At 48.1% G+C, this 15,000-nt stretch overlaps 1 protein-coding gene across 1 annotated transcript; it reads left to right on the forward strand.

Moving 5' to 3' along the window:
• The first annotated feature begins 3,232 nt into the window (after window positions 1-3,232).
• On the forward strand, window positions 3,233-14,858 carry thbs1b (thrombospondin 1b). The gene is made up of 22 exons (XM_080853699.1): window positions 3,233-3,311; window positions 3,551-4,110; window positions 4,279-4,354; window positions 4,581-4,670; window positions 4,809-4,918; window positions 5,306-5,431; window positions 6,468-6,564; window positions 7,568-7,741; window positions 7,945-8,121; window positions 8,341-8,514; window positions 8,711-8,838; window positions 8,949-9,101; window positions 9,567-9,785; window positions 10,137-10,244; window positions 10,969-11,128; window positions 11,331-11,449; window positions 12,598-12,832; window positions 12,926-13,153; window positions 13,557-13,828; window positions 14,010-14,107; window positions 14,506-14,645; window positions 14,768-14,858. Exons 1-22 carry the CDS (start codon window positions 3,248-3,250, stop codon window positions 14,773-14,775), a joined length of 3,516 nt encoding a protein of 1,171 aa, XP_080709825.1. The 5' UTR covers window positions 3,233-3,247; the 3' UTR covers window positions 14,776-14,858.
• Window positions 14,859-15,000: the final 142 nt, after the last annotated feature.

Here is a 15,000-nt window from a genome sequence, read left to right on the forward strand (position 1 = left end):
TGTGTGTGTGTGTGTGTGTGTGTGTGTGTGTGTGTGTGTGTCAGCTGTTACTCTCTTATTGACACTCACGGTCAGCAAACACCCTCTGTGCGTCACCAACTCAACGCGGTCAGTCAGTCAGCGGCTTCCCAAAGCGTAACCCATGGCAACACAGGAAGGTGAACTGACGTCCGCAGAATGCGTGCCGTGAGAAGGTGAGTTGCGCTCGTGACAACAATGGCCTCGGAGTAAACACAGCGTCGGGCTGACAGGGGCTTGTGGCTGACGCACACACACACACACACACACACACACACACACATACACACACACACACAAACACACACACGTACACACACACAGCAGCAATCATTGGCTACGGCAAACATCTGGGGCCTCAGAGGACAACGCTTAGGTGAGGGTCAATGATCTGACCTTAAAGACCCCCCCCGCCCCCCCCCCCACCCCCAGACTAGCCACACCATGACCCCAATGAGAGGCTGCTGCCCCAGCAGTGAGGCCAGAAGGGCTGGTCCAGCAGTGTGAGGTCAGACAGAAAACCCTGTCAACAGAGACCAAACCGAGGCACAGTCAGACACAGCCATACATACACAGCCATACATACACAGCCATACATACACAGCCATACATACACAGCTATTCATACACACCTATACATACACAGCCATACATACACAGCCATACATACACAGCCATACATACACAGCCATACATACACAGCTATTCATACACACCTATACATACACAGCCATACATACACAGCCATACATACACAGCCATACATACACAGCTATTCATACACACCTATACATACACAACCATACACAGCCATACACAGCCATACACAGCCATACAAACACAGCATTACACAGCCATAGAGCTGCATTAGATACAGCTTAATCAGCCATAGAGCTACACGCCATGACACAGATATACATACACAGCCATACATACACAGCCATACACACACAGCCATACATGCACATCCATACATACACAGCTATACATACACAGCGATACATACACAGCCATACATACATATCCACACATACACAACCATACATACACAGATATACATACACATCCATACATACCCAGCTATACTATCACAGCCATACATACACAGCCATAAAGCTGCATTAGATACAGCTTAATCAGCCATAGAGCTACACGCCATGACGCAGCTATACATACAAAGCCAAAGAGCTACACACCAGATACGGCCTCCAGCCCTGCTACCCAGTCGGTAGCCGCTATCTAGGCCACACAGCGCCGTGAGCAGCGGCCCCGCTCCTCGGGAATAATCTCTGGAATGATCTAACCGCCCCGGGGGCGAGAGACATTACAGGTAGCCTGCCTCTGCTGTCTGCCTGCCTGCCTGAGAAGCATGGGGGGGGGGGGGGACAGGGTATGGATTTACGGCCGTCTGAGCCTCACACTCGTGAGCATCCCAACTCCGTCCACCCCCCCTCCCCCCATCCCAACTCCCCCGTCCCCCCCTCCCCCCTGCCTAGGTAGTCATAACAGTGTCTGCTTTGAGGGAGGCGACTGGGAGTTGTTGTCCAGGCCACTCTCTAATAGTTTATCTGGAGGAGGCCCGTCGCGATCACAGTGAGCAGCGGTGGGAAGGTGACCAACACATGCACTGCAAAAGACATCACCATCATTGCGCAACGCATGACAGAGAGAGAGGCCCCAGACTACTATGTAAAGTGAATATTTTCGTCGGAGATATATTAGGAACGTGCGAGACCGCGACACGCTGGGGTGTTTGCTGGAATGAAGCCGTGTCTGAGTGAATCACTCGAGCAATCTTAGACAGAGCTACAGGAGGTGTGTGTCTTCGGTACCCATGAGGCTTTTATCGTATCGCACTTTTATCACGTGCCGATGTGCATGCCAGCCTCTTCTTTTCTGAGAAGGAACGTATGGCTACTCTGTAAAAGGTGTATGTGTGTGTGTGTGTGTGTGTGTGTGTGTGTGTGTGTGTGTGTGTGTGTGTGTGTGTGTGTGTGTGTGTGTGTGTGTGTGTGTGTTTGTGAATACAGATTCATCCTTTCTCATGCTCATATGCTCATATGGAATTTTCCTGAAAGGCATTGAAGTCTGTACTGTATAGACTGGATAATTCACATTGACTTGAAAAAGAAACCAGTCAGAACATATGTTATATTTCCTCTGATTTGTTTCAGAGGAAAACAAAATCGCATTGTATTAATAAAGTATTTACATATTCACAGCCAAGTCAACAAATTTGGAGCGTAAAATGCAACTGTATTACTTTACTACATTGCCTGTGCAAGGTCTTGTTTTCAATTACAGAACTCGAATGACTTAACTGCGGCCTCTAGCGGAGAGAGGCAGAACAGCATGAAAATGAAAAGATTCAATTATGGATGAGCATCCTTTAAGGACCAAGCTACTGTCGGACAAAGGAGCGCGCTCGAGAGCCTTCCTAATAAAAGTACGTTTTTGACAACTATAAAGCACCGGCCTTTTTTTATTGTTTGGCTCGAATAATACGTTTTGTCTGGATAACGTTTACCCGGACATTTTTAAATTAACAATTCAAGGTTTCATTGCAAATGTTAAGTGACCACATGACATTACAGGTTGATGATAAACCAGTAAGCAGAAGTGAGGGACTATACAAATTACGAATTTGGTTATGGAATTTGGACTGCGGAATGTGGTGCATATTTTTTTTCACCTTCCTCCATGTGTGCACTTATGTCTCAGGCATAGCCATCCGAGTTGTGAGGTAAGAGGATAAGCTCGTCCCTTTTTCCTTCCCTCGTCTGATTGGACGACACGCGTTCTTAGGAATGTCATGAAACTATTTAAATAGCACTTTGTTGCCCGTGTTTTTTAGAATGGTTATAGCCTCTTAAACAAGACAGAAAGAACATCAAGTGGGCTGAAATTGAAGGAAAAGGGAATTTTTCAGAAGTAACCAACAATAATTCTGAGGCTAAAACACATTGGGTTTATCATTTGAGACATAAGGATTACACTACCATTGCGTTTTGGATTGTACCGTTTTTTTATCGCAGATTTCTCACAACAGGTAAAGTAAATGCACGCCTCACGTAACTTGTAAGCAAGATCCCAATACATTGTAAAATTAGTTACATTCACTTGCACCGTAATTAAACCTTACCTGTTGCATTCTATAGCCGCGAATTAAGAGAATAATATGAATGAAATGATGTCTGTTATGTTCAACAGGGAGCGTACAGGTGCTGAAATGAAGTTAACAGGAATATTTTTGCTACTGATGCTTTGGCGCTCTGAGAGCGCAAGAGTTGCAGGTGAGACGGGAACACTCGTGCCTTGTGCAGAGGAATTTCCTTACTGGTTAAAGTGATGCGATTGCTGAAATGCTTGCTTTTAATCTTTACAAAAACTTAAGATTCAAGTTATGTACATTAGTAACAGAGTGTAAATCGCGAGATGTTATCTCTCTATTCAGACTGAGGACTAAATGTTTCCAATTTGGTTTGACTTTACTGAATTATCTTAATATTAAGGGTCATTACTCCCTCCACAGAAACTAGAGACGACAACAATATGATCGACCTGTTCGAGCTGGTACAAGTTCCTAAGAAAAACCATGGGGTCTCCCTGGTGAAAGGCGACGACCCGTACAGCCCCGCCTACAAGATCTTGAACCCCGACCTGATCCCCCCGGTCCCCAAGAGCTCCTTCAGGGACCTAATCGACTCAATTCACGCGGAGAGGGGATTCCTTCTCTTGGTCAATTTCAAACAGTTCAAGCGGACCAGGGGCAGCCTGTTGACCATTGAGAAGCAAGACGGCTCCGGACCCATTTTTGAAATAGTTTCCAATGGCAAGGCCAACACACTGGACATTGTTTATTCTACGGAGAACAAGCAACAGGTTATGTCCATTGAAGATGCGGACTTGGCTACGGGACACTGGAAAAACATAACTCTCTTCGTCCAAGAGGACAGGGCTCAGCTGTATGTGGGCTGTGAAGAGGTGAATACAGTTGAGCTGGACGTTCCTATCCAGAACATCCTAAACAAAGACACTCCTGGATATGCTAACCTGAGAATCGGCAAAGGAGCGGTGAAAGACAGGTTTATGGTAAGTGCGGTTGTTAACCTATTTATCTTTAATAGGTTCAAAATTGAGATAAAGCCTAAGTTATGACTGAATGTGGCGTTATATTATTGTGAATTATTGCTTCATATGATGCGATTTGTTTCTATTTGTTTTGTGTTGTTAATCATAGTTTTTTGTTTTTTTTTGCAGGGTGTCCTCCAGAACGTGCGTTTTGTGTTTGGAACGACTCTGGATGCGATCCTAAGGAATAAAGGCTGCCAAAGCAGTAAGTAACAACGCGTGACAAATTGCGGAGGGAGATTAGTAGCTCGGTTTAGTTAAACGAGGACTATGTAACTGTCAGCAAGGTGTGCCTCCGCTTTCTTAAGACAAACATTCATAGATTGCATTTGTGGGCGTCACATGGCAGGGACAATTCCCTCACTTGAACGTTTTTTTATTTGTGATCACATATTTACAAGAAAATGATCATGTGGTTCACTCTTTTACAGCACTTCTAAGTGACCTGATTACCCTGGACAATCCTATCAATGGCTCCAGCCCAGCCATCAGGACAGATTTCACTGGCCACAAAACAAAAGGTACACAACTTTTTTCTCCTGTACTGGTCATTTTGAGGGAAAAAAAAACAGCTCAATCTCATCCCCAAACTAACTAAAGAAGTATCACTCAGAATTCTAGACATAAACAAATATTTTTCTCCGACCACCACCACGTAGATCTTCAGATGATTTGTGGTTTCACCTGTGATGACCTGGCTGCCATGTTCAAGGAGCTGAAGACGCTCGGGGTGGTGGTGAGAGACCTGTCAGACCAGCTCAATAAAGTGGTAAGTACCGGTAGGCTCCTTAGACCTGTTGCAAAAAGAGTGTGCTGCAAAGTAAGGGAATTATTAAGTGTCCAGTATAAAGAGTGTGCTGCAAAATAAGGGAATTGATAAGTGTCCAGTATAAAGAGTGTGCTGCAAAATAAGGGAATTGATAAGTGTTCAGTATAGGGCTTTGTTTAGTCAAAGAGTTATGCATCAAATCAAACATTAAACTTAACACCCTGTTTCCTAAACAAAGGCCTATGCTGGACACTTGGACTTGGACTACTGGACGTCAAATGCATTGAAAGCCATTCATTCCTGCTCGTTTTAATCCTGTCTAAAAACGCATTATGAACACTCCCTCCCTTCACCCCCCCCCCCCCCCCCCCTCCCCCCTCTCTGCAGACTGACCAGAACCGACACCTCCTGGCCAGCATCAACATCAGCGCCGGCGTCTGCCTCCACAACGGTATTGTCCACAAGAACAACGACGAGTGGACCGTGGACGACTGCACCGAGTGCACTTGTCGGGTAAGCATCCTCTCACACAAGTGCCTCAGACAGACCCTCAACAGCCTGTCGAGGGGCCAGCAAGCAAGCTTCCTTTCATTCTTTTTTTTTCCGTCCCCCCTGAGGGCCTGGCAATTTGTGTCTGGAGCTGTCAGCCACCCCACGGTGTGTGTGCCAGGCGGTAATTAAGTGCACTTGGCCTTGCTGCATTGTGGTGGGTTTGAACAGGAGCACTTGTACAGCCAGGGGTGTGTGTGTCTGACTCCCTCCTGTAGCATCTCGGCCTCTCATTAAGGCCAGGGGTGGGAGGTTCCATGTGGGGTGTTCAGAAAAGGGCGGCGGCGGGGGTGGGGGGGATGGGGATGGGGGGAGGGGGGGGGGGGATGGGGGGGTGTCCACTTAATGCAAAGTGTATGGGGAATTATTATTTGTTTGTGTGTGAAGAACGAGAGAACGAAGAACTTGAAGCCATATCTTCCTGGTTGGATGTCTTTTTTTTTTGTCCCTCGTGTGAAGTGACAGCTATAACTGGCCAACTTGACAGCACACCGGGACACCAGCGTGCTTTATTAGGAAAGAGTTTAACGAGGTCAGGCAGCCGGGTTTGTTTCTCAGGAGCTGTTGGCAGACTATCCTTCTCTCCTTGTTTTGGGTCCGAAGTGATAAGCTCGCTGCCGCCCCACCCCATTGCCAAATGAGCACCTTTCCACTTAAGGGCAACACAGACACTAGACTGTTTTAAGACTGGCCTAAAAACCTTTTTATTCAGAAAGGTGTTTCCTACTCCTAATTTTTTAAACTGTGCTTTTGTTATGAGCTGTTTTTAACTATGTAGCAATCTGAGATTCTGCTTGAATTTAGAGTTCACTACAAATAAAATGAATTATTATTATTATTATTATTATTATTATTACTGATTGTGATGTGGAATGCAAGAGGCGCACACAGAAGGTTGAGAGCAGACAGCGCTTTTTAAAACAGCAGAGACCTGCTACCTTCCTCCGCTTTCCTGACTGACAGGGTTTCTTTGTCCCTCCCACCCCCCCCCTCCCTTTAGAACTCCGCCACCGTGTGCCGCAAGATCTCCTGCCCTCTCATACCCTGTGCCAATGCCACCGTGCCCGATGGGGAGTGCTGCCCTCGCTGTGGTACCCGTAAGTATCAGTCACGTCTACACCAAATACACTGTGCCACCTGCAACGCAAGATACTTGATCGAGCCGTAGTAACCACATTATCCACTATGATTGATCTGTGGCGCAGCAGAAAGGCACTCAATGGTAACAGAGAATCAGGAGTGCTACTGTAGATTTAGCTTGGAACAAAACAGTATTTGTTGTTACGTTGATGGACTGGTGTGGCAATGTTGGAACACTTATGAACCACATACCTTAGGTTGAACCCTGTAATAGCTATAATTGGTCAAATTGGTTAAAGGAGGGTGGAAAATTGGTAGGCTTTTTAGCCGAGTGACTGTCAGCAGAGGGAGATTTTCCACACACATACAGGGGTCCGCTTCAGTGCCTTGACTCTAAATAAACACGGAAAACCGCTTTCGGTTCCACCCCGGCCATTTGAAGTTGACGACATGATCAAGACATGTTTGCAAATTCAATTTCCACCCTTTTTTTTTTCTTTCTGGAAGGGCACCCGAGAATGGGCTCTCTATGTGCACAAGGCTCACTTGCTTTAAACAGAGGCATTCCAGCCCTGAGCCCTGAGCCCCGAGCCCTGTGCCAGGTTCCCCTCGAGTGGTCCGACTCCACCAGCCAGGGGGGGCTCAATCGAGTCCATTAGGGCTCTGGACTAAAAGCTTTTCTCTCCTCACTCTCACTCTCACTCTCTCTTTCTTTCTTTCTCGCTGGTGCTTTAGAAAAAAGGAATAGTTCAATCTATTGTGTCTGACTCTCTCTTTCTCCCTCTCTCTCTCTCTGGCTGTCTCTCTCCCACTCTCTCTCTCAACCCCCCCCCCCTCTCCCTCTCTCTCCCCCCCCTCTCTCTCTCCCTCCCCCTCTCTCTCAATACCCCCTCTCCCTCTCTCTCTCTGGCTGTCTCTCTCCCACTCTCTCTCTCTCACCCCCCCCCCCCCCCCTCTCTCTCTCTCAATACCCCCTCTCCCTCTCCCTCTGTCTCTCTTTCTCACTCTGTCCCCACGCAGCAAGGGACTTTGCTGACGACGGCTGGTCCCTGTGGTCTGAATGGACCCATTGTTCCGTGTCCTGTGGACGGGGCGTTCAGCAGCGCGGGCGCTCCTGCGACCGCATCAATAACAACTGCGAAGGCACGTCGGTGCAGACGCGCGACTGCTACCTCCAGGAGTGTGACAAGCGCTGTGAGTGATTTGTCCTCTCACGCTCTCAACAATCATATGATCTTGTCATATAATTTAGTTTCATTTCGTTTTGTTTTGTTGTTGTTGTTGTTTGTAGTTTGTTGTTTGTTGTTTGTTGTTTGTTTTTGTTTTGTTTTTGCCTAGTTTTACTAGTTCTACTGCTCATATCTGTTTTTCTCCCCCCCTCGGGTTATCGTCTTCAGTCAAACAAGATGGCGGCTGGAGCCACTGGTCTCCCTGGTCCTCCTGCTCTGTCACCTGTGGCAATGGGCTCATCACCCGCATCCGCCTCTGCAACTCCCCCACGCCTCAGATGGGGGGCAAGGAGTGTGAGGGCGAGGCCAGGCAGAACGAGAAGTGCCAGAAATCACCCTGCCCAAGTATGAACCCCACATCAAACAAATGAAGTGTGTGTGTGTGTGTATGTATGTGTGTGTGTGTGTGTGTGTGTGAGTGAGAGAGCATGCCCTGTTGGTGAGTGTGTGTGCTTTCAGCCATGTTCTCAAATTCAAATATCCCTTGACACAGACGCAGACTTCACTGTGTAATCCCATCACTGGGAATCCTGTCTGAGTCTACTGTTTCTTAACTCCCTTCAGTCAATGGAGGCTGGGGACCCTGGTCGCCCTGGGACACCTGCTCGGCAACCTGCAATAGAGGTTTGCAGAGCCGCAAGCGTCTCTGCAACGACCCCGCGCCCAAGTTCGGGGGCAAAGACTGCATTGGTGACGGCAAGGCGAGCCAGCCATGCAACAAGCAATCCTGCCCTGTTGGTGAGTGTGTGTTTGTGTGTGTTTGTGTGTAGGTGTGTGTGTGTGTATGTGTGTGTGTGTGTTTGTGTGTGTGTGTGTGTGTGTGTGTGTGTGAGAGAGCCTGCCCTGTTGGTGAGTGTGTGTGCTTTCAGCCATTTTTTGGAGTATCTGTAAGAAAGGTATGGGCCGGCTCTGATTCCTATCTCTTCATGCACAGATGGCTGCCTATCCAACCCGTGCTTTGCCGGCGCCCAGTGCACCAGCTTCCCAGACGGCACCTGGAAGTGCGGCAAGTGCCCGAAAGGCTACACTGGCAACGGCATCAAGTGCAAAGACATCAATGAGGTAAAACCACAAGCCATGGATTTGAACCTTCCCGGTGAGCTTATGATCAACTCAACAGGACTCTTACTGAGTGACCTGTGACCTTTCCTCTCTCTGTTCCCCCCCCACAGTGCAAGGAGGTTCCTGACGCTTGCTTTGAGTTCAACGGCGTCCACAGGTGTGAGAACACCCAGCCCGGCTACAACTGTCTGCCCTGCCCCCCGCGCTTCTCCGGGCCTCAGCCCTTCGGTAAGGGTGTGGAGGAGGCTGCTGCCAAAAAGCAGGTAGGAAACGGCACATCATACCGCACCGCACCACAGCACACCATACCGCACCGCACCACACCACACCGCACCACACCACACCATACCATACCGCACCGCACCGCACCACACCATACCATACGATACCGCACTGCACCACACCACACCACACCACACCGCACCGCACCGCCCGTTTAAGCGACTGACACCGGTACCGTGTAAGCGACTGATACCAGTACCGTGTTAGCGACTGAAACCAGTACCATGTTAGCGACAGATACCAGTACCGTGTTAGCGACTGATGCCAGTACCGTGTTAGCGACTGATACCAGTACCATGTTAGCGACCGATGCCAGCATCGTTGGGTTTAAACCTCTTTTGCAAACCTCCTATTCAAACCTATAGTTCGATCCCAGTGCAGGACTGTGCTTCTCACTTTGCAGGTCAATAGCATAGTCTCACGATCTTCTACTCTCGCCTCCGTAGGTTTGCACACCTCGTAACCCCTGTGTGGACGGCACCCACGACTGCAACAAGCACGCCCGCTGCAACTACCTGGGCCACTTCGCCGACCCCATGTTCCGCTGCGAGTGCAAGCCTGGCTTCGCCGGCAACGGCCACATCTGCGGAGAGGACACTGACCTGGACGGCTGGCCCAACGCTGACCTCGTCTGTGTGGAGAATGCCACGTACCACTGCAAGAAGGTAGGCTCAAGAACAAACAGTAGTAGACGTGGTTCACTGTTGTAAGGCGACCTTGGGTTTCTTGAAAGGTGCCCTAAAAATAAAATGTAATAAATAAAATAATAAAATGCTGCGCGTCGGGGTGTTGTTCGCCCCGTTGGGAATAATTTTTGGAGAATGACCTCCGGACAATACATTATCCCTTACTTATTGTTGATTAAAATGTGCTTTATAGGTGTTACTATTACTGTGTATTATGTATAATATCTGTATTATTGTGTGTATTTTGAGATAAGTATACAGATTCAAATCCAAGTGTTTGAAGGTGAAGTTGATTTCTTATCTTCATTAAACGTGTCCCATGAATTGTAGGACAACTGCCCCAACCTCCCCAACTCAGGACAGGAAGACTACGATAAGGACGGCGTTGGTGATGCTTGTGATGATGATGACGATGATGATGGCATTCCCGACGACAGGGTACGTCATACTCGTTCTTAGTTCGTCTGTCAGTCCTTTTTGGGGACGACTAGTCTTTCTTGTTTCTGTTAAGAGCAGATGTGTGTGTGGAAACATGTGAGAGGAAGTGGGTGAACATGCATGTGTGTGTGTGTGTGTGTGTGTGAGAGAGTGTGTGTGTGTTTGTGTGTGTGAGAGAGAGAGAGAGTGTGTGTGTGTGTGTGTGTGTGTGTGTGTGTGAAAGAGAGAGAGAGAGAGAGAGAGTGTGTGTGTGTGTGTGTGTGTGAGAGAGAGAGAGAGAGAGAGTGTGTTTGTATGTGTGTGTGTGTGTGTGTGTGTGTTTAAAAACTGCCGACAGGCACAGTGCCACTTGTGTGATTGTACATTCATCATTCATTCGTTTGAAACGAGAGGGAGAGCGAGGGGCAGAAAGCAAACTCTGCTTCCCTCAAAGCCAAACCTCAAATTCCAGCACTGAGGTACCACTCTGAAAGAGCCCCAGTGTGTGCCGTTAATCCCAACGTTAGATTGGCTACCAATCCTAAAAATAAAGGCCCTTTCATATCCACATTCCTGTATTCCCGCACACGCCTGCAGAGAAGTTACTAGCAAAACATCTAAAAATTTCTCCTCGTCTGATGTGTTTTATTTTTATAACTGGTGTGAAGTTGGAATGGTTTTTGTGCCGTTAGCTATTCTCGAAGGCTAACGTTACGGTCTTCTCTTTCTTCTTCTTCCAAAACAGGATAACTGCCCTTTCATCTTCAACCCAAGGCAGTACGACTATGACCGTGACGATGTTGGAGATCGTTGTGACAACTGCCCGTACAACAGCAACCCCGATCAAGCTGACACGGACAACAACGGCGAGGGTGACGCCTGTGCTGTGGACATAGACGGAGACGGTAAGAGTTAAAAAAAACAGCCACACACACACACACACACAGCCACACACACACACACACACACACACACACACACACACACACACACTCACACACTCTCTCTCTCACACAAGACAACAAATTACTTCCCTTTGGGGAAAATGCATGTTGTGTGCAGTTAACATAAAAGTCCTTCTCTATGCTCTTGGTTCCTGCACATCAGGCATTCTGAATGAGAAGGACAACTGCCCCTACGTCTACAACGTGGACCAGCGTGACTCAGACCTGGACGGAGTTGGAGACCAGTGCGACAACTGTCCTCTGGAGCATAATCCCGACCAGGTGTGTGTCTGCAGAGGGTGTCTGTGTGTGTGTGTGTGTGTGTGTGTGTGTGTGTGTGTGTGTGTGTGTGTGTGTGTGTGTGTGTGTGTGTATGTGTGTGTGTGTGTGTGTGTGTGTGTGTGTCTGTGCTTAAAGGGTGTGTGTGTGTGTGTGTGTGTGTGTGTGTGTGTGTGTGTGTGTGTGTGTGTGTGTGCTTAAAGGGTGTGTGTGTGTGTGTGTGTGTGTGTGTGTGTGTGTGTGTGTGTGTGTGTCTGTGCTTAAAGGGTGTCTATATGTGTGTGTGTGTGTGTGTGTGTGTGTGTGTGTGTGCCTAAAGGGTGAGTGTGTGAGTGGACAGAGAGTGGAGATAAATACACAGGTGTTAGCGGTGAATCCGCAAAAGCCGTGCCGATTCATCCGTGTAGATTCATCCCTCTTCTGTGCGAAGAAAACGAACCCCGAGTTAGAGCCTCAGGGAGAAGCGGCGGCTTTCGCATGCTATAGAAAAGATCCTCCTCACCTCGGGGGCGCAAAAAAGGAAAGGTTAGGGTTTTACAAAGGGCACTGGTGCGATCCCTAAAGCCAGAAGGGACTGTGGAGCCTCTTAATAAGGACAGGGCCTGGCTGTGGGTTGATGCACGCCTCCTCGGGCACGCTACCCCGCCGCCGGATCGCACCTGTGCCATGGTACAGTGAGAAGCAGGAATGCACGCTGGAGGAGGAACAACAGGAACTGTTGAAGTTGGGGGGTTGGCAGGCTTAGGGAGGGGGGATTTAGTTCTTTCTCTATTTCAGGAAGCAATGAAAAGATATGTGTTATATCTGTGCCAAAGGTACAGGGGGGCACAGTGCCTCTGGCTCCAGGAAAATGCCTTTGTGAGGGCCTGTTTGGCTTGCGAGGGTAGGGGGGCACACGTGCCGTTTTGAAGTTTATGGTTGTGAAATTGCTTTGTCAAGGGATCAGGCAAATTATTGTTGGCAGGCCCTAAGGACACTGATGTTTTGGTGCCTGGCGAGTGACTTAGATGAAAGAGGAATGAGAAGAGGCAATAACATGAATGGGAGAGATGATGATTACATGGAGAGTGAGCAGGTGATGTGATCTAAGTGGACAATTTAATTACAAAAAAAGCAGACGTAAAAACCGCACCTTTTTTCTGTTCCAATAGCTTGACACGGACTCTGACCGCGTGGGAGATAAGTGCGACAGCAACCAGGACATTGACGAGGACGGGCACCAAAATAACCTGGACAACTGCCCTTACATTCCGAACGCCAATCAGGCTGACCACGACAAAGACGGGAAAGGTGATGTCTGTGACCATGATGATGACAACGACGGTATCCCTGACGACAAAGATAACTGCAGGTTGGCATTCAACCCGGATCAACTAGACTCCGATGGTAAGGAATGACCAAAAGAACCAGTGAATATAGTGTTCATGTTTTAGCAGAATTGGAGAGACATATCGACTCTTTCTCCCTCCCAAACACCAGGTGATGGTCGTGGAGATGCTTGCAAAGACGACTTTGACCAGGATAACGTGCCCGACATCTATGACGTTTGCCCAGAGAACTTCGACATCAGTGAGACTGACTTCCGGAAGTTCCAGATGGTGCCTCTGGACCCCAAGGGCACCTCCCAGATCGATCCCAACTGGGTGGTTCGCCACCAGGGCAAAGAGCTGGTGCAGACAGTTAACTGTGATCCTGGCATCGCTGTTGGTGAGTATTTAATGTCCAATACCACCAAAACTCTCACCAAAACAATTGCATTGCATTTACTCATTTAGCCTTTATCCAAAGCCACTTGCTGTGCTAAAATAGACAAAGCCTATGTGTGCTCCATGGGAATCAAACCTAAAATCTCTTAATTAATTATCTTAATAACTCTTAGTTAATTCTGTGCTCTTCTAGTTGCTCCACGCGTTAAGCCACAGGAACACATGAGAATTTAGTTTAGAAAAAAACTAAACTGTATTGGACCTGGACTGATCTAAGCCTGTTTTCATGTTCGCCTTCATTAGAACCATTCCAGGAGAACTTGATTGAATGTCTTCAACCCTCTGACCTCTTGACCTTTGCTTTGAATGCCTTGAGCCCTCTGACCTCTTTGACCTTTGTACAGGCTTTGACGAGTTCAACGCGGTCGACTTCAGCGGCACGTTCTTCATCAACACGGAGCGTGACGACGACTACGCCGGTTTCGTGTTCGGCTACCAGTCCAGCTCGCGCTTCTACGTGGTCATGTGGAAGCAGATCACGCAGACCTACTGGAACAACAAGCCCACCAAGGCCCAGGGCTACTCCGGGCTGTCCATCAAGGTGGTCAACTCCACCACAGGCCCTGGCGAGCACCTCAGGAATGCACTTTGGCACACTGGAGACACACCAGGACAGGTAAGATGATCTTTCAGGCCGCCCTCCCTCCCTCTCTCCCTCCCTCCTCCCTGCCTCCACCTCCCTCCTTTCTGGAGCCGGCTCTCTTATCGCCCTTGGCCTTCAGGAGAGCAGAATGAGTGAGCGAACTAACGAACAAACTATGACACGGCTGTCCATCTTTTTTTTTGCTCCTGTCCAGGTGCGCACCCTCTGGCATGACCCGAAGAATGTCGGCTGGAAGGACTTCACTGCCTATAGATGGCATCTGACACACAGGCCCCGGACAGGGCACATCAGGTGGGGCAGAACGAAATGGAAAAAAACACAAATCGCACTAAGAGACAGAGATAGTTTTTAAAGATTTATTTTTGGGTTTTGTGCCTTTAATTGATAGTGCAGTGAAGAGTGGGACAGGAAATGAGAGGTAGAAGAGGTGGGGAGTTGACAGGAGAAATGACATCAGGCCGGAATTGAACCTGTGCCCGTATGTGGTCGGGGCTACTGCTTGCTCCACAGTGCCCCCCTGAGCAGAGATAGTTTTGAGTGTGTGAGGCCAGAGGCCAAAAGATCATATCGTCTTCATTTCTGAGACTTCAAACTCACAGGGGTTTTAATGGCATGGCTGCACAACGTTATTGCCGAAGGAATGCAAAAAGCAATACATGTGCAACTGTTTTTGCTTCTGTTCATTGCAGGGTTGTAATGTATGAAGGCAAGAAGATCATGGCAGATTCGGGAAGAATCTACGATAGGACTTACGCCGGTGGAAGACTAGGCCTCTTCGTTTTCTCACAAGAGATGGTGTATTTCTCTGACCTCAAATACGAATGCAGAGGTAAGCAGCTTGATTCGATCTCTATCAACTCATCACGTATGTCTTGTTTACTTGTTGCATTGGACAGAACCACTAGATCAAAGCAGTAATTTCTGTGTGTTTTTTGTGTTTTGTTCTTGCAGACTTGTAACTTCCTGCTCGGGCAGGAAGCTCGTTGAGGAATGCACCTTTCTGTACAAACATGAACATGTATTCCAAGCAAAGTCCAGGGACAAGATTTTTTTATTTTTTTTTATTTTAATTTTAATTTTTCGCTACTCTTTATTCTGTGGCACGCACACTGGTGGAGCGAACCCGGCAAGTGTGGCCAGCTTCGGCAGAGAGAAACTGAGGAGGGGTGTGGGACCGAGGCTGG

The sequence above is a fragment of the Sprattus sprattus genome (assembly GCF_963457725.1).
Source record: "Sprattus sprattus genome assembly, chromosome: 16".
Classification (NCBI taxonomy): Eukaryota; Metazoa; Chordata; class Actinopteri; order Clupeiformes; family Clupeidae; genus Sprattus; species Sprattus sprattus.